The 18953-nt window shown below is 50.1% G+C and overlaps 7 protein-coding genes across 7 annotated transcripts; 3 read left to right on the plus strand and 4 right to left on the minus strand.

The window, feature by feature from the left end:
• The first annotated feature begins 724 nt into the window (after positions 1–724).
• Positions 725–1632, plus strand: BDP55DRAFT_1728 (Asp/Glu/hydantoin racemase). The gene has a single exon (XM_060565761.1). The coding sequence runs from the start codon at positions 846–848 to the stop codon at positions 1569–1571; it is 726 nt and encodes a 241-aa protein (XP_060436602.1). The 5' UTR covers positions 725–845; the 3' UTR covers positions 1572–1632.
• On the minus strand, positions 1633–2579 carry BDP55DRAFT_1727 (uncharacterized protein). The gene has a single exon (XM_060565760.1). It carries the CDS (start codon positions 2505–2507, stop codon positions 1695–1697), a length of 813 nt encoding a protein of 270 aa, XP_060436603.1. The 5' UTR covers positions 2508–2579; the 3' UTR covers positions 1633–1694.
• Positions 2580–3228: 649 nt separating this feature from the next.
• Positions 3229–4362, minus strand: BDP55DRAFT_1730 (uncharacterized protein). The gene is made up of 5 exons (XM_060565763.1): positions 4112–4362; positions 3996–4061; positions 3893–3943; positions 3679–3840; positions 3229–3628 (listed from the first exon to the last, which is right to left on the minus strand). The coding sequence occupies exons 1-5, from the start codon at positions 4209–4211 to the stop codon at positions 3477–3479; spliced, it is 531 nt and encodes a 176-aa protein (XP_060436604.1). The 5' UTR covers positions 4212–4362; the 3' UTR covers positions 3229–3476.
• A 1156-nt stretch (positions 4363–5518) lies between these two features.
• Positions 5519–6398, plus strand: BDP55DRAFT_639720 (uncharacterized protein). The gene is made up of 3 exons (XM_060573277.1): positions 5519–5944; positions 6002–6137; positions 6203–6398. Exons 1-3 carry the CDS (start codon positions 5910–5912, stop codon positions 6323–6325), a joined length of 294 nt encoding a protein of 97 aa, XP_060436605.1. The 5' UTR covers positions 5519–5909; the 3' UTR covers positions 6326–6398.
• Positions 6399–12935: 6537 nt separating this feature from the next.
• On the plus strand, positions 12936–14028 carry BDP55DRAFT_2003 (uncharacterized protein). The gene has a single exon (XM_060565934.1). It carries the CDS (start codon positions 13185–13187, stop codon positions 13827–13829), a length of 645 nt encoding a protein of 214 aa, XP_060436606.1. The 5' UTR covers positions 12936–13184; the 3' UTR covers positions 13830–14028.
• An 85-nt stretch (positions 14029–14113) lies between these two features.
• On the minus strand, positions 14114–15536 carry BDP55DRAFT_597423 (YjeF N-terminal domain-containing protein; the record flags this gene model as incomplete). Its single annotated transcript, XM_060571006.1, has 7 exons — positions 15445–15536; positions 15286–15394; positions 15158–15223; positions 14998–15092; positions 14570–14666; positions 14279–14507; positions 14114–14219 (listed from the first exon to the last, which is right to left on the minus strand). The coding sequence occupies exons 1-7, from the start codon at positions 15454–15456 to the stop codon at positions 14114–14116; spliced, it is 714 nt and encodes a 237-aa protein (XP_060436607.1). The 5' UTR covers positions 15457–15536.
• A 234-nt stretch (positions 15537–15770) lies between these two features.
• Positions 15771–17195, minus strand: BDP55DRAFT_2214 (class I glutamine amidotransferase-like protein). Its single transcript, XM_060566081.1, has 3 exons — positions 16646–17195; positions 16410–16590; positions 15771–16345 (listed from the first exon to the last, which is right to left on the minus strand). Exons 1-3 carry the CDS (start codon positions 16705–16707, stop codon positions 15869–15871), a joined length of 720 nt encoding a protein of 239 aa, XP_060436608.1. The 5' UTR covers positions 16708–17195; the 3' UTR covers positions 15771–15868.
• Between the last annotated feature and the right edge of the window lie 1758 nt (positions 17196–18953).

Here is an 18953-nt window from a genome sequence, read left to right on the forward strand (position 1 = left end):
GCCAAGAATCAGTTCGTCCCCTCTCTATATTACACAAAAGTAGTACACCAGTGCTGCAGAGGCCCATCGACTCTGATTTTCAAAAGTGCGGTTGACTCGCGATCTGGAGATATTGAGTCTCACCAGAACCCACATTAGGCGGGACCTCCCTCACCGTTTCTTTTGATAATGTTTTCACAAGACCTAAGAACCTTATTGGTAGGTTTTCCGAAGATGCTTGCGCGTGGGCACTGTTTGTCGGTGAGAGATCTGCAACTATCGCAAACATTGCGAGGCACCATGCTTCTTCCCGCGCCGACGGGCCGTTCCTAGCCGTTCAAAGATGCACAGGCGCTTGTGAATCCGTACTCCTCGACTGCCGGTCTGAGAGCATTGTGACTTTAATCTTTGCTTTTTGGACTTGATGCATGCTTACGGGCTTACATGTCGAATAGCAGACATTGCAATGCTGGGCTGCTCATATGCAGGCAAGCTGAGTCCGTAACTGACTTAGCGGCCGTTGTCTCAACTCAGCTCCTCGGACACAGTTGCGACTAAGTAATGTAGGTCTCAACTTGGCCTCTCGTCTCGCGATTCAGCGGTGTACAACGTAAGGTATCAAAACGGGTGGTCGGAAGGCAACACCCGGCTGATCCATGCGTGAGTGTCGGACAAGTTATGGGTCAATACGATGCGGGGTAGATCGTTGATCGACTGCGTTGCTTGGCTAACCACAGATGGGGGAGATTGATGATACTCCTCATCGTCTATAGACACTCAGAATTATCAACTACTATCAATCAACAAGAATGAAATTTACTCGCGAGTAGATTCAAGAAATCTCTTCATCGAAAACTCCTTTAGACATGGCACGGAAAGTTAGACTGGGAATCATCACCCCCTCTTCCAACACTAGCCTCGAGCCGCTCACTCAAGCCATTATTTCCGGGCTCCCGGACGTCACAGTTCACTTTTCTCGTTTTCGAGTTCTTAACATCAGCCTCGATACCGATGGAATTGATCAGTTCCAGACCGACAACCTCATCTTGGCCGCGCAACTTCTGGCCGATGCTGAGGTTGACATGATCGGTTGGAGCGGTACTTCATCGGGTTGGCTGGGGTTCGAAGCTGATGAAAGGCTATGCGCGGATATCACTGCGGCTACAGGCATTCCATCCACGACTTCCGTCCTTGCTTTGAACAAGGCCTTGCTGGAGTTTGGCGTCAAGGATCTTGCCTTGGTCACCCCTTACACAGATGATGTCCAAGAAGCCATCGTCCGAAATTATTCGCGTGCCGGAGTGAATTGCCAAAAAGAACGACATCTAGGCCTTTCAGTGAACTCTTCTTTTGGCCGCGTCGAAGAAACGATACTAGATGGCCTTGTGAGTGCAGTGGCGGCTCAGAGCCCTGAGGCAGTGACCATATTCTGCACAAACTTGAGAGCAGCCCAGAGAGTGGCTTTCTGGGAGGACAAGCATAGCCTCTTGATACTCGATACCGTTATCACAGTTATCTGGGATATGTTGCGAGAGTGCAAGGTCGATATGAAACCCTTGGGTGATTGGGGCAAATTGTTCGCAAAACAGTAAAAGCTGGCCACTGTTGGTACATACGGGTATAATACATGAGGTTGAGCAATACCTCTGAGGAGCTGTATCGAGGCTAGGTCTGATCGTCAAAACATGCGCTTCATTTGGTATCCAATCGTGCCATCACAGTCCGAAAGGAAGGTTGATCGGAAGTCCTCCGCCAAAAGGGATATTGACAGGAAGTCTACCGCCGTTATTGTTCCGGCCACCAAAGGGAAAGCCTCCGCCGACAAAGGGAGTGTTATCGAAGTTTACCATATTTGGCCCACGTGAGTCGGATGTCCATGACCAGGAGCGGCCTCCATCGCCACCAATATCAATGTTGACGTGTACTCTGCTGCGCGTTCCGTCTTCCTCCCTGTCGTCATCTTGTTCATTTCTTTGCTGATCTTGTCGAGAATTTTGCCGCCTTTGCTCTGGTCTCGAATTCTGACGCTGCCGGCTATTGCGTGGTCTCTGAGGTTCCGCCCTTGGCTGGGGTCGCCGTGGTACCTCTTCGTCAAAAGAGTTATTCCCCTCATCTTCTTCTGGTTGCTCATATCGGCGGCGTTGTTGCTGTTGCTGCTGCCTCGGCGGTGGGGGAAGCGGCGGCTCTCTGGGTGTCTTTATATCTCCGTACATTCCATAGATGCTATCCTCCCAGTTCTTGTTTGGCTCGGGCTTCTTTTGTTCCCGGCGTGTTGGAGGGGAGCGTGAAAGCTTGGGAGGTTCTGTAGTCTCCTGGCTGTATCGTGAGCTCTCATCGGTTCTGCCTGTGCTGTATCTGGCGCTGCTCCGATCAAAGTTGTTGCTATATGAGCTCGTATATGGTTGGCTCTGTTGCGAGCCTGGCGACGTTTGTCGGATAAGGGCATTGGAAGGCGGGAATGGAGACTGTCCTGGGCGGGGATTGCTAGAGTTGCCCATACTCCCATTGGAGCCTGTTTTGTTGCTCATTTCCTAAATTTCTAGCTTTGTGCAATCAAACCAGTTGTCGACTTGATCGGTAGTACTGAGGCTTCTTTCTTTTCTGCGGGCTCTTAAATGGTGCAAATGGAATTTTTAAATCCCAGATCACCGTACGTTATATCTTTTGCAGTTCTAGGCAAGCCAGAGCCCAGGGTTATAGTCTGGTTCACAGTGGCGCCATAATCCTCCGACTCAAGATTCATGCGTTTCATGATTTCTTATGGGGTTGGCGAGAATTCCCGTTTCCTTATGAATGGGTCGAGACCATACGATGTTTGTGACTGGAGGCGTTTGAGATTCTCCCTGATGATTCGGATTAGCGAAACATCAGACCATGTATTTCTCAACTTACCATGGCCTGTTATCGAATAAAGAACAATGCGATTTTCCAGAAGTTCTCCAACTTCGTAGTCTCGGCGAACTGGATTACCATGGATGATCGATATGTTGTCATTGTTCACTTCGAGGTGGTTAGAACAAGGTTTGATCCCTGGACCAGGGGATTTTTCCATCTGATACTCCCTAAGGACCGTCCCATCATCGACCCATTTTAGTGTCCACATCCCTGTAATTGTGTCAAAGGTTAGCGCTCCAGCCTTCAATACCTCTTGGCTTTGGAAGGGTGCTAGGTAAGTAAGATCGGCAGCACATGCATTCACTATGAACACATCAGGCTCAAGATTCTCTTGAGTTGAAAAGATTATATTGCCGGATAGAATGATTGAAACATAAGGATTGACTGGCAAAACGTTCTTTTCCTCCCCCCTCTACAAACCCCCTTTGTCAGGTATTAGTGACTAGCACCGGGATCAATCCCGCGATGCCTTGTTCAACCGTTCAGAGAGACACGGCGATAAGAATTGCCGAGACACCATGCTGCTGACGAGTTGTGCCCTTGGCCCCAATGAGCGTAACTGTTGCTACGAGTTCCTACATTGGAGTTTAATCGGAGCTCGCTTATTTCCACCACATGACGAAGGAGTTGTCGAACTGGAACCTTTCACCGGGCTTGATGGCCAGGGTGTAAATCTCGTCCCAGCTGATCCTCCAGGGGGCGCGCTCCAAACCGGTAGAGACATCCTCAAGTCCAGCGGAGACGAAGTTAGGGGCTTGGTAGTATTAGCTGCCCGGAAGTCATATTTATGAGTTAAATACTCACCATTGGGGAAGGCAGCATCAAACTGCAAGTAGAGGGTGTGAATGTCGTTGAACCATGCGGTCACAGCAACGTTAACTCCGTTGATGATGAGGCCAGTTACGATTCTCTTGTAGTAGCCGTTTCCAGCCTTGAAAATGGCACTCTGGTGGTCGTGAGGCCAAACTGTGACGTGTCAGCGGTCTCTTCTTGGCTGGACTTGAGCTGACTGGCATACCACGGCGCTCCAGCGAGTTCTCGACCTCATCGACAGCTCTAGCTACGACGACTTTACAATGTCAGCGTTTTGTGATATGCGCCAAAATCTTAAGATCTATTACCATCGGCGACGTTGACATCGCGAGCCTCGTGAGCCTGGAGGAGACCAAGGTCAACGATAGGCTTGCCTGCTCAATTGATTAGATCTCTGTCAATAATCGCTGCAGACAAAGCTTACTTTCAATCTCCTTGGCGATGTTCGCCTCGTTCACATCAGGAACAGGAGTGGCTGTGGCAACGGCCAACAGAAGAGCGATGGTGGCAGCGGCGAAACGCATGGTGAGATTGTCGATCTAAGCTAGATGAAGCGAGTAGAAGTTGATAAAAGAGTGTTTTAAAGTGAGTGTGGTGATGAAGTTCTGCATGAATGTTTCGTGGTGGGCTAAATGATACCTTTTATCATATTTTCCAGTCCAAGACCTCTTTGGCAGTCAGTGTCCCTGAGAATAGCTTCATTTCCGCAAATGCCCCATCCAGCGCTGGCGATTTCTGAATTCGGGTATTGCTTTCCGACTCCAGTCATCATTGCGGCGATGTCTTTGAGAAGCTTTCCACCAAAAGTGTAAAATGGCTAAGCTTTCGATCAGTCCGGAGCACTATCAGAAGTTGCAAGCATTATGTTTGTGGCCTAGTGGGTATTGCAATGGTTGGAGTTGCACGAGTCAGTAAACTATGAGTTGTCCATGGCTAGCTGAAAGGAGTGCTCCGTGATTTCTATCTCACAAAGCGGACTTAGCAGCCACCGTAATTGCGTGCTGGCTATTACTCGCACTAGTCCAGCATCGCCTATTGTTTAAGTTTACTTGACAGGGCATACATCTATTTGGATCCGTCTTTGACTTCGGCCGTGAAAGTTCCAGCTAATTACCTACTGGAGATTAAATACCCGGTCCAGTGGTCTGACTTCGTAATGCCAAAGATATTCCTTAGGTTCTTCCTGGTGAGTCCCTTTAGATCATTGCTTCCGACCTAATGCCTGCTATTATTCTGTACTGAGCACTCAGAAGTTCTCGAAAACAAAAGTGCCCATGACGTTCGCCTCATTTTTCGGGTATTCTGAGGCCATGTAAACTTTAATCGCTTTTAGCTAGATAGTATCACTCTGGCACTCTTCCCGCACTAGGCAACTGCAGTACTCAACTCGATTACAACCATGGCCGGAAAGTTAGGTATAGACACATGACTGTTCGGTTGGTACCTTTGATCTGCATCACTATATGGACTCAAATGCCGACACGTCCAGCACGCGTCTCGCCGGTGTCTTTGCCGTGTCGTCCAGTCGAGACTTCTTAATGATCTGACTTTGCCCATTGTTTTTCAAGCTTCAAGCTAGATGCGCACTCGGCCATATCAATTATGGTCTTTCAATCGTGGTGTGTATTGCCTTTTAAAGTTACGCTCCTGACTTGCCTAAAGCAACCAAACCACTCGCACTTATCCGACCAGGACTGACTAGACAATTTGTGAGAGACAGCATCCACAGCCTGCATACCTTTCGTAATCTGCACTTTGGTTCAGTCATTTGCCAAATGTGAACTTTGTCAAGACATGCTGACACCACGCATTGAACTGTGCTTGCCAACAAACCAGTTCTAGTTCGAAACCAAACATATTAGATCCAAGTGGACACGGCGACAAAAGTTCTCGTATACATAGAAGTCCCGCTGATTATGCTTTGGTGTGTAGTTAGCTTTTTCAGCTAACAGAAATTACGGTCCATGAAAATGCAATTTTGTTCCAACCTCGGCTTCTCAATAGGCGTCGATGCGAATGCGAAGTCTCTACAACAAAGGCAACGGAAAGAATCAAATGAGGGAGTCATCATGATGCTGAAGCAAGTATAATAGGCGTGGAAAATCGCCCAAGTATTCATCAACATTCATCCATCTCATCATTCCTATCAATACCTCAGTCTCTTAAGGTATCTCAATACTCTATTGTCAATACCTACCAAAAACCCAAGGTCTTAGTTCAAGATGAAGGTCGCCGCTGTTCTCGCCTTTACCTTCCTGTAAGACTACATTCGCCTCTACACTATTACGACTCAATAACTGACGCGATGATTTAGCGCCCCCAATGCTGTTTCGGCGTGGATGTGTAACTGTCGCAACAGAGAGCAGCCTAATATTAAGGTTGCTCTGAAGTTCTGCGGACCAGGCTTGGGTCACACCCGCTGTTGGAACCCGAAGACCAACGTACAAGCGGTAAGACGCCTCGATGTTTTACCAGTTCCGGTGCAAGCTTGATGCAAGTACTGACGTGATAATAGTGTATCTTGAGCAACCCCATCACTCAAGCTGATTGCGACGCTAAGTACGGAGGCAAGGGTGAATGGGTCGCTGAGTGTGAGCACTACACTGGTCCCTGCCCTCCAGGCATGACCCAGCAGTAAACCCCTCTTGTTGGGCTAGGCACATGCTCCAGAACAGCATTTATATCAACGTAGAGATGATAGCACATGTGCTGCAATACAGAATCTGGACTTGAAATTAATGGCCAAATGTTCTCTGATACGATGGACGTAGCGATTGCTTTATGTGAGTTCCAACAAATCTTGAATCGCGCTTCATAACTTCTCCAGTAGTCCACGTTAGGAATATGAGTAGGGCATATCCCGCTAGGAACTTGCTGTTTATAAACCAAGGAACATCTCAGAAGCTAGCATAGACATGTTTGCGGGTCTGCATGCGGTCCCGACGCTTCATATGGAAACAGGAGCACAAGCCTTACACGGGTCTAGGGAGGACGCGTCTGGAAGATTGCGACATTCGAAGGCTCTCTTGATTGATCTTCCGTTTCGATGACGAGAGTCAGCCTTTGGGGAGTCTTTTCTGGGTACTAGGGATTCGGGCAGCCTACGCATATAACGCTGGACGGAGGATTCCTCCCGGAGGTTCCTTCGAAAAGGGAAAAGTGATGACAGCTGAACGAGAATCCAACCAAAAATAACGCTGATCAGGCTAAGACTGACACCGGCAAAACCAGCCTGGTTAGGGGCTGGGGTGCTTCGAAATGTTTGATCCGGCATTTCTATGTGTTTTCACTGCCTTGACGTTGCTCGACCAATCGAACAATTTGCACGATGGATTGCAATGCCTTAAAAACCTCGCCTGGGTGCAAAATTGAATCAACGGTGAAGATAATTAATCAGCAAATGTCAAGCCCCTCCTGGAGTTTGACTGTCAATGTACTTTTCCTATGAAAGAAATGCTCTCTTTTCCCATCGAAGTTCCAGGCGTGCAGGAGATTCATTTCACTTTCGTAAGAGCTCTTCACAAAGGGATCCCATGGTGTTACCAGTGAATGGGATATCTCGATTGACAGCTGCATCAAACTCCCTACAGTGTATTCTTAAATCCAATGCCCAGAGTTCCATGTCTAAGAGCCTGCTCTCTTCCTGGCTATAGTTCTGCGTAACAACACGATTAAGCAAGAATACTTCACGGATATGCACCTGCAAACCGCAAACGTTAGAAGAGTGGCGATGGTTGCTTTTCAGTCCCATCGAGTTCTATGCTTTCAAGATCCCCAGCCTGAAGAGAATATATCCTCGAGCATGCAGTGATTTCTCAGGTTAACAACATTTTGTCCTCTCAGGCAACCTGGATACATAGTGCGCCAGCTTATATTGACACCTGAGTGTGACACCGTAGATAGATTTCGAGCCATTCTTCAACGGGAGGTTACTATGTAGCCGACGACGAGGTTTCCTCCCCGACCGGCTTTTTCTTCCAGTAGAGCTGCATCAAATTGGGAGCAGCCACCGGCATGCCGCTTGGCTGTATGGTCCGGCCCCTGCATTTAGATCAAACCCGTGGAGCTCATCTTAACTAGCTATCTACGCGACCTTGAGACTGACGATAGAATTTCAAGGAAGATATCAAAGTGACGATTCCGCGGGCTTGTACAACTCATCAAGCGATACCCCTCCACAATCTATTGCGACTCGCATTTCTAAGTTAGGAGACACTGGCTGTGATCATCTTGGGAAGGTAACGAATACCTCTTCATCCGTCTCGACACGATTGTATTGTCGTGAAGCCTGAAGCCTGAAGCCATTCACTCGTCGTACCTGTCCCGCTGGTCGAATCATCAGACGATATAGGCCCAATTGCGATTCACCACCACCGTGGTGGCAACATCAAGAACTTCTGAACACAACCGCTTTGTGTTTCAAGGCCTACTCTCTCCACAAATCGACTTACACAGCAGTCTAACAAAGTCCCTCCGAGTCTTGCTCGCCTCATCAAAACCAATTGGATTGACTCAGAGATAAGTCCTCACCATCACGCCACTTCCAATATGTGTACAATCCACATCATCAAATGCACGATCGCAACACCATTGAGTCAAAATGGCGCCAATACTGCGCCTCTACTCCACCATACCGCGTCTGCTATCGGGGGCAAACGAGTCGCATCACAACGTATCTCCTTCGAGGCCACTGCGATCTATGTCTGACGAAGATGGGGACATATGATACCCTCCGCCCCGTCAAGACCACGTCAACGGCGTCCTACAAGGCTATCAACCGGAAGAGTACGTCCGGATCTTTAAATAGGTTTCGCGGCGAGAGATACGTCAATGGCTTAAGCATGAGATTGAAACAAATGACATCTGAGGCCAGAAGATTCTACTCGGGTCTAGAACACGGTCTATCGAACAGGGCCAAGACTCGCTGGCAGGTTATGAAGCGGAAGATGAGCAGAGATCTAGAGCTTATCTCACAAAATCAAACACGTGGCTAGTGACTCTATACTATCTGGTCGCCACTCGTGTTTCTTACGCGGCCTCGGGATTACTGCGATGTGGTTCCGTGATGTTGGTAATATCGTTACTTTTCAGCCCCGGCCCTCGGCTCGGCCTCTGTGGGCTGAGGCTGGGATCACCACTCGGTGTCATGGTACAGTGAGATTTAGATGATACAAGACATGTATAATATACAAAACGATGTATATGTGACATGTATCCGGGGTCTTGCTGTTATTCAAAGATTACACGCTTGGTCACGGTGAGGTGGCTCGTAAACTCCACCATGACTAACTCAGCCTTCAAGTCTGAGGGGTGGCAAGCCATTCAACACAAGCACCGCAGTAATCAAAAAAGAGTTTTCTGAATATAAGTACTGGGTTCGTGAGGGCTCCAGCATCCACTAGAAATGTCCAAGGTTTGGCCGACATCAGACGAAGACAGGCAATCTCTCCCATGAACGCCCAACATCGTTGGTTGACGTTGAAACACACTCGGTGCCCCCCTCTTCCCCCTCTAATATAACAAGCATGGGTTGACAGTGTACTCCAAGGTATACTGGGAATTACTCACGAGTTCTCTATCCACGCAGTCAAAGAAGACTTTGTAAGTGCATGTGTACCTAAGGTACGGATTTGTCCTACCGTTTCGGAGCGCTTCACCAGCCCCGCCCGCACTGTAAGACACGAGGAAACTCAATGCCCCACCGAATCTCCAACGAGCTCGAATCTTCGCGAATCTTGTCGAGAAGTCTAACAGCAACGTTCAGATTCTCTGCACAACGCAACAGAAAATGCGAGGAACCCGAAGTTTGTCACAGACGTCCCACCACGATATTAAGAAAATCAAGGAAAGACAAACCTGGAAGCGATGATGCTTCGGCAGGCAAGGATGGGAATACCATCGAACTCCATATCCATTATTAGGAAATTGGTTGGCTTTGCTGCAACTGTGACAGACGGATTCGAAAGAGAGCCGAATTAAGATTCCACGGGCTGACAATGGGCCCTCCACTAAGATAGGGAACGATCGCCGCCGACTGTCAGTTCCTCTTCTTAGACATGTCGATCCTTGACGCGGGCACGCGGGCTTGCGTAAATTACCCATGTTTTGTGTGGCCAGAATGATGCTGCCACTAGTCATCCCACATGGCCGACTTGCGCGGCCTTAGTTCATGATCTGCGCTGGCGCAAAAATTGCCAGACCGGAGTCAACTCCGGACTTTAAATGACCAAGACACAGTTCATGGCGCGCGCAAGAACCGCCACAGGAGCCCCGTCTGGCATCAATGGGTGGTGGAGAGTATGCCAAGACTCGCTACCTGACAGCGCAGAGTCCGGAAAGAAGACAATTTAGATGCAACACAGTGTCGCATCGATCCAAATTGAGCATTTTTCCAAAAAGGCGACGCAAAGTCGTAGACGACTGCGCATGGCCCTGGTTGCCGACGTCAACCACCAATTGCTGACGCCGCGGCAGGTTCTCGTCACGGACCCTGAAAAGCAATGGGCAAGGGATCGTTATGTTTTAAAGCTTTTGCACGACTCAAGAGGCGTCTCCACAGACAGCCATGCTCAGGGTGCATCAGAGTCAGGAATTTCGGGAGAGCTGGAATGATAAGAAAACTCAGTCTCGTTGGGCGCCAACTGTGGCCGCCGAATCATTGCCGCAACGAACCTCCGAAATGCCAAAGTGCCGGAAGGCAGGGTAGCAGGTGGCATTTAGTGTACCAAATGTCAAGATGACTAGTGTAGACAAATCGAAGAGGCGGAGGAACTCTTTAAAGAGCATGATGAATCAAGTCCGACGGTTGAAATGGCGTAGGCTAGTGGTTCTGATAGTCTGTAGAACACTAGAAATCATCAAGCAAGAGCAGCATTGCAACGACATGACATGCAGCTCCCTGCCTATCTGCCTGCCGCGAACCTCTGCGATGTATCCGCTCTCCTGGGACCGACGGAGAGTCTCCGGTGCCGGAAGAACATGATGATTTGTCGTCCGTTTCAGGACAACCCAAACCATTCAACATGATGATGTATTGCCCTTGCTGGATCCCTGCATGAGAAGGCCTAAGTAGGACAATCGAATCTGCCAATCTGGTCGGAAGTGTCCGTCATCCGCCACGCTGTCGGCCAACGCCCCTCGTCCCCGCTTAATGACCAGGGGCCACAGCTCCGGACGGCGGGGTAAACCTTCGCGAATACGACTTTGTCGAGTTGAAAAGCAAGCACTCAGGCTCAAATCCTTCATCTAGCACACCTCGGCGAGAAGCCAGCCAGCTAGCTGTAAGTGTCTTGGATTCAAGAGCTGGTTCTACTCTCGATTTGCGCATAGGTAATTGCGCAATGAGACTATGATTTTCGGGTTATGCGGATTCGCGTGACAGAAGGCGTGGCCTGTGCAGGACTTCTGCGTAGACAGCGGCGCGATCCCTGGAGAATCGTCTTTTCGAAGGGATCGCCAGGCTAACGGGCCACCTTTGGTCCAACCATTGCGTCTGCGTGGCTGCGTGACTGCGTGACTGCGTGACTGCTGTGCTCCAAGCTCCCACATCTGCAGTAGAAAAAGCATCAGCCTCAATTTGGCGGGGGCCGAGTCAAGGTTAATCGCTGCGTTCGGTAGCTTCTAGCTCCATCCTGACGGGAGGTCCAGAGGGCATTCCCGTCCAGGGTCTCATCTCAGGGCGGGACGCGTCCAAATTGTTCGAAAGCACCAGAAACTTCAGGCACCCTGAGGTCTGTTGTCGCTAATGCACCGCCAAGTTCCGTGGAATCGTCTGTTGTCAGGACGTGGAGGACGGTGTCGTTGTGCACAACTGACACAGGCTTCGTCATGTGAACCTGACAAGGGTAAGGATTGTCTCTTTCGCGTTGTCCGACACAACCGATCGTAAGTTGTCGTCAGATAGAGGCGAACCAGACAGTAATGTTCCGAGGTTTCGGAGAACCCAAAGATCAGTCCCGCGACTGATGTAGAAGGGGATTTTTTTTCTGCCCTCGTGGCCACGAGAATCCATGGGGCAACGGTGCGTTTTTGGTCACCCCCATTCCTGGTAGTGTCGATGACGTCTTGCGAACCGCTGTTTGGCTTGAGAGCGGCAGGGGCCTTGGATGGACAGATAACCGGAGAGCCACGGGGGCGGCCCGGACACGCATGGTTGTCCTACCCTTGCTGACGTGAAGTTTACGGGCAGTGAACCACCACATCTTTCCCGGGAAACCTCAGCAATGGTAACATGTACTGTCGTGTTGCGATCGGAGGGAAGAGTCCAGAGCTTGATGCGGATGCTAGATGTTGGGACGACCGGCACTCGGAGGCCGAGTACAGACAATGGCAGTTGTCGAGATCCGAGGAGCGAAGAGAGTAGACCGACAGGTAAATGGTTTAGCGCATATGAACCGGCCCGCCTGGTGTTGGTCGATGGGGAAAGCTTTCGGCAGCTGAGGGGGCAAAGACGGATGGATGAAGCAAGTAAGCGCAGGGCTGGCACGCAAGAAGACGACGGGACGGGAGTGTGAAAGAGAGAAGAGGACAGATGGAAAGCGAGGTAAGGAAGGGTCAGGTACAGAAATACCTTGGGTCCATGAGGTGGGATGAAGGAATGAAAGCAGGAGCAACTGAGCCAGTGGAAAGTACCTGCTACTTACATCTCACCCAAATGTGCATGCTGGGCCCTTTTCTTCGTCTCTTCTTTTGTGTTTTTTTTTTTCTTTCTTTTTTTCTTTTTACTTTGAACCTTCCCTGAATGAACACAATAATCCTGCCACGGTTGGAAGGCTTGACGGGGTCCCGGAATATTCTGGGACCCAGGCACTTTCATTCTGAGGTGTTCCTTCCCTTCCATGTACGAGTAGTGTATCCGTACAGGTATGTCATCCTAGACTTGTACCTCTCACCTCCCTCAGTGAAAGAGGGACGGCCACCAACCGTGGCTTCCACTCTCTCCCTCAAGGTGGAACTCTCTCGCTCCTCCCACAAGTTACAACTGGCACAAGACCACTAAGGCAAGTGCACTGCACTCCAGTCTTCCACCTCAGTCCTTCCTTCCTAGAAAAAACAGAGGATAAGCGGGTCCCGTTCGGTAGTACCACGCAGTGCTCCATGCGGCCCCGTAAGCGCTGCCTTGCCGCTCGGGCCTATCACAGGGGTAAATGGAGCAATTGCTCCGGCAGGGCCCAGCTTGTTCTATGCCGTGAGTTGGAGATGCCCCCATTCGACTTTTTGCCCGCGCGCTCTCCCCTTCCTTTCGAGGTCTTCCCACCCATTCCCCCCATTGAAGAGGGCCCAGAGTTGTGGCTTTGCACCCTCCAACGTACCTTACCTGACCCGGACATGGGGCCTGACCTGGGGATGCAGCTGTGAGAAAAAAAGGTTTATGGCAGGCAAAGTGTACAGAGTACAGAGTACCTCTAACAAGAGAGGGGAATACCGTGGAAAAAAAGAACGGGATAGGGAAACGCACCAAATCATATGCCCAACCAGACAAATCAATTTTGTCCAGTATGATTAGAACTGTGCTTCACTGTTGTCGCCTTATCCGCTCCATTCCGCCGCCGCCAAACTTGCCCTGCCCTTCTCATCTAAACCTTTCTTCCCTTCCACTTTTCCCTTCACAAGTTCACTCGCCCCTCGTTGTCTTCTTCCCGCCCTTCCCCCCTAGGTACAACGTACATCCTACACCACCTAAACTCTTCTTCCCGTCGAGTCCGTTGCGTAGTCGTACTGGCTCGCCTCTCCCGCGCCCCGGTTCAAAGACCCTGTCCGCGCTGACCAACCAGAAGAGAAGCGTTCGATATCCTTCGTCCGCAACGTCCGTCGTCGTCGAAAACGCTCCGGCCCAGCAAGGGGTCCCGGTGGAACCCATTGTGTGGCAATTCCTTCAAAACTTTGCTCTCCATTGGATGACCCGATCCAAGGTCGCGGGGCAGCCACAGCTGTTGTTTATATCAGCCACACCAAGGCCACCGGTTAGGCACGCTGTCCAACTGGCTTCGTGGTCCCTTCGCCTGTTGTTCTCTCTGTCAGTCATTTCAATTCAGGACAATACTCTCATGTTACCCTTTTTCAAACAAACTTCTTCCGAATCACTCGTCATACGCTATCCGAGAGGCTCAACATCCTTTTCACTCGGCTTTCATGTGTGTTGAGCACAAATCTGTTTGCCCAGTCTGTCGGAGACTCTTCCTCGTCTATGTCGCCTTTTGTCACGCATATCATCCTCCTTTATTGGAGTGTCCATTTGGTGTTGTAGTACACCCAATGCAGATGCTCGACGGGCGATGTCCGAGTCCTGTTTGTCCAAATAGCCGCGTGGGGGGCTGCTTGGTCATTTAGGGAGAAACTTCGGAAAAGAAAAAGAGAATACAAGAGCCGACTGTAAGTACCCTGAGACACAAGAGTAAATTTGGTAGATTTTAATCGACTGACAATTTTACAGCTTCTGGCCGTTATTATCAACTTCGACCACCTGGTCGATGCCTTCGTACTGCGGAATTTCCAAATTGTATTTTTCAGCAATACCCGGCGATACGAATCTGCTCCCAAGGTTAGCCAACAAATTTCTCAAGCCTGGTAGTATCAGGGACTCAGGGCATACCTTCCGCCGATGAAGTGCCGTCCCTTGAAAAGCTTCACGAGTGGCTTTGGTGCTGTCAGGCTGACGAGGACTTCAGGTTGGAACGAACTTCCAGGGCCGGACGAGGGCGGGCCATTCTCGATATCCCACGATGAAGGGGCGTCAATCGAAGTTACCGGCAACTTTGTTTCTTCGAGCGCCTTGATCACCGCGGGAAAAGGCTCCCGGACTTCTCCAGAAAAGCTAAACCCTGGCGTCGAAATGTCAGGTGCGTGCACGAAATACAGTGCAGACAAGAGGGAGAGAACGAACCGAAGATGGCGTCCACGATATGATCGGTAGACTTCACCGCCAGGTGGAAATCATCGACAAACGGAACATCCAAATCCACCAACTGCTGCGCCAACCGCTGAGGAATCTTCAGTCAGCAAGGTTTCGAGTTTCGACCGATCGACGGCAAGCCCCGCGGAGAACGAAGGGGTCAATTTCCATGGCAGCACCATATACACGCAAAGATGCTGCCGGTTTCTTTACTCCTTTCCTCGAGAGAAGAATCATAGAGTTGTGCATTTGCATAGCGTGGCGTGGGAGGAGAACAAAAGCATCATGAGCTCGGGTGACGAAGAGCTCAAAGAAGAGGAGTCGCCGATAGATGGTATGTAATTGCAAGAGCATCCCCATGTACTTTGCGCCGAACGAACCGATCGAGATAGACAAAAGCGAATGGCATCTTCACTTACCTGATACAAATCATTCTTGCTCCGCTTGGGATAGTAGATAGTTGGCTTGTAGCCATAGTGACGGAGGTGTCGGGCAGCCACGAGGCCATCGCCACCTGTGCAGGGATCCTGGTCAGATGCTTTGGCGGTTGCGCGAGCGGGATCTTCCAGGGGTGCTAACCATTATTACCGGGGCCGCATGCAACGAGAATGTTCAATCCTCGAGATGGAGGGTGAACGCGATAAACTGCATCAAGGTGTCAACAGAAAACATCAGCAAGCATCGGCCTTTGTAGGGTAGGAACTCACTTGCTTGTGAGACGGATAGCCCGGCAAGCTCCATGAGCTGATCGATGGAGAAGGCACCAGTGCTCATGAGGTCCTTGTCCAAGGCCGCGGCCGCCTTTGCGCCGAGAGTCTGTTGGTGTCAGCGGGAACCCCCTTCTGCTGCTACCTCAAGTGACTCACCCTGAGAGCCATGTTGTCCTCGATATTCCTAAGAGGATTTGTGTGGAAGATCAGGGAGATGATGTACTGAAGAATTGACGTGAACGTTGGTGTGATGATTCGAGATGTACTGGGGAAGTCGGAAGGTGGATGAAGATGGAAGGGACGTGCGACGGCCTGACATCACTCCGCATCGGAGTTTACCACACCGGTCAGTGACGAACCACACCACCGGACCGCAGGGACCACCGCCGACTCGGCAGTCACCGAAAAGATCCACACAGTCCATACAGTGCTTAATTACACAATCAGATCTCATATGCACCGTGAAGTACTATCCTCGTCGCCACAGGGATGTCAAGTTTGAGACAAAGATCTCTGCTTTTCTAAACTCTTACACTGGCATTCTTACTACGAATTCATCTAATCCGTATGGTTCAGAATATCATTCTGTCGACTCGAAGGGATATAGCTCGATAGGGTAATTGTGCCCTTCGAAATCCTTGAAGTCGACATCTCTCACAGGATATCCCCCAAGATCGAGAACCGCCTCGACCCACCCAGTCTTGCTCTTGCCTCCCCACGTATGCTCAGCAAAAGCACGCATCATGTCGGTGCCATTCAACAACGAGCTCGAGGTCCACAGTTTTCCGTCATGCGCCCAGCGAGTCTCAACCCAGTCGACAACTGGGACGTTCTTCTTCATGATACCGACCATCATTCTAGGGCAAGTTGCCGTCTTACCTGCCAGAATGCCGGCCTCGAGAAGCGGGAACATGCCGCCACAGATGGTCAAGAAGGCGCTGCACTGCTTGTAGACCTTGCGGATGAAGGCGATCTCAGCTTCGCTGGTCTTGTAGTCGCCGGAGTTATGGGCACCCATAAGCGCGATATCCAAGGGCGGGCAAGACTCAAAGGAGTCCTGGATTGTAAGTATCAGTGTTGGAACGATTCTCTACTAAGAGGAGGTGTCTCGCGCGACTTACGGTTGGCTGTATCTGAGCCCTGCTCTTCATTTGGGCCGGCTTGCCATCCTCGGTGATCCAGTGGAGCTCGAACTCAAGGTTGTCCTCCCACATTTCCTGGGGGAGGTTCAACATTTGTCGCGACGCCTTGTCGGTCCAGGCGAAGAATTCGAAAGGTGCAACATCGAGCATTTCGGTAACTCTGCGAACATCTCAATAAATCTGTTGGGACTTGGGAAGGAGCTCAGGATAGTTACCCTTTCGTCAGTATGACACCGGCATGGATCTTGCGGTTGGGCTCGCTGAGGTTAAATTCCATGTTTGCGGGGTGATGAGCGATTGGAGAGGGTAGAAGGTTGGGGATTATTGGAAACTGGTTATGTGTGAGGTCAGTGAACGTGACGAGAATGCCTGTGATCTCTCCGATATGTGAGGATCATGGAGGTGAAGTAGATTTCTTATAACCACTTACACGAACTGGCCCTCACGACAAATGCCATAGCGCAAGACCGACGGCTCTTTTCGTCCGTGCGGCCGGCCCGTACTGGAGTTGCTGCACGGCCGTTGGATCCGAGTGGGTCCGGAAGTTAAGTCTACTACCAGTCTCATTACCCCAACCAGACTCGAGGAACACGGACCGATCCTGATCTGACATTAAGCAATTGCTGTGAAAGTCTGGACTTGGTAACTGCCGAACGCCGAAAGCATCACAACCTCATATGAATGACCGCGGAAATTAGTAGCAGCTAGGTCCTGCCGACGCTGAACGGAACTTTGGGACAAGTACCCCAGGTGGTGCAGGTTGGTTGGAAGTCCAACAAAATGCTTTTTTATCCCAGCAGCTGCTAGATGGCGTCACTACATCCGGCTCCAATCTTTCTCCAAGTCTGATCTATTTCGAGATAACTCATAGGCGGATATAAGAGAAATAGAGTAAATTTAGAGAAAGGTTGGAGACGGATGTAGTGACGCAATCTAGCAGTTGATGGGATACCTTAGAGCAATAAATGTCCCGCAATTTGATTGAATACCTTGTTTTTAGCGCCCTCTAGCACCGTACACGAGCGAACATCTTCATCGTAGGTTCGGGTTCTTTCAGCTCGGATTCGAAACTCCCAATCGACTCCCGCGAACCACCTGCTGCCAACGCCCTCTCTTTGTCTTCGCTCTCCCTAGCCCCCAAATCTGCCGTAGCCTTCTTCTTGCGGTGTTCTGTAATAGAGATGCAGACAATTATTGTCAATAGCAGGAGACCCACGGCAACGGCTACGATGACGGTAGCAGTGCTATTGGCGGATGAACCTGAGCCCGCTGGCTTGTCGCCATTTGTGGCCGATGTTGATGTCTGAGGATGGTGAGTCTCGAATAAGTGCCGTCAAAAAGTCTTTGATGGGGGAAGTCCCTACATTTGAGCCTGCTGCAGGGTGCACGGAGGGGTGGTTGTGGTCTCGGGACATTTGGCCCAGTCCTGCGTAACAGCGTACTATTGAGAACGATTGTTCCTTGCCCAAGTTTTGATTGCTTGAATCTGTGAGAGATGCTGAAGTCTGTGGCCGTTGTAACGACGAAAGGACCTGTGAGGTACTATGTCTTCAAAGTTGAGCATTAAGGTTCTGTCTACGATTGTTGAAGCATGGTTTCGGCTGGTCATATTTAAGAGAAATTTCCATAGCCATACCTTTTGGCGCGGCTCTGCTGATGTCTTGACGTAACTGACCAGATCATGGATTAAATGGGTGCTGCGGAAATCATGCAGTCATTCGTCAGATTTTGCTAAAGGGGCTGGAACCGCAGCCACGGCCGAAGTGAGCGGTCTTGCGAGCATCAAGTGGAGGCATGCATTGGAGCAAGCGGAATCCTCATATGATTAATCAATACCCGTTAAGGGCCACGAGGGGCTTCAAACTCAACGAACTAGGCCTCTTGGCTCGTATTGCTTTCGGTCCTCGAGTCTCGACCATGGTAGGTAGTCAGGAGACAACGCCACGACGCTGCAGAAATCTGAGCGACATTTTGCTGGGCTAATGAGGGTGAGACCAGCTGGCACTGATGCTTCTTACTGCATGTTCGCTTCAAGGAATGGCTGGCCCGTTCTTGGGTTCCCAAAACCTCTGACCACTCGTTGTCAGCCGCTGAAAGGAGGCTGCTTACTTGGTGAGACTGCATGCCTACTTGGCACACATCGGTCGGAAGGAGCCGGATTCGGTCTCGCCGAAGAAGCTTGCCTGATTTTGGAGAATCATATGAATTTTACTCAAGTTATCCCATTGACTGCTGGATAGCGTCACTTCATCCGTCACTCCATCTGTCTCCAGTCTTTCTTTAATTTTACTCTATTTCGAGATTATTCATAAGCGGATATAAGGAAATAACGTCGGATTATGAGGTTATTTCCTACTCCCTTTATTGAAGTACGTTCCTTCAACCGACGCCATCTAGGAGTTGATAGGGTACAATGCATAAAAGCTAAGCTACACTCGCATAATACATCTTCGCTTTCGACGGCTATCTAGGTCGTCACCTTTCGCTATGGCACGAGTTCTACTGAGTATTTCTCTAGTTAAG

This window comes from Colletotrichum godetiae, assembly GCF_030913485.1.
Source record: "Colletotrichum godetiae strain CBS 193.32 chromosome Unknown BDP55scaffold_1, whole genome shotgun sequence".
NCBI lineage: Eukaryota > Fungi > Ascomycota > Sordariomycetes > Glomerellales > Glomerellaceae > Colletotrichum > Colletotrichum godetiae.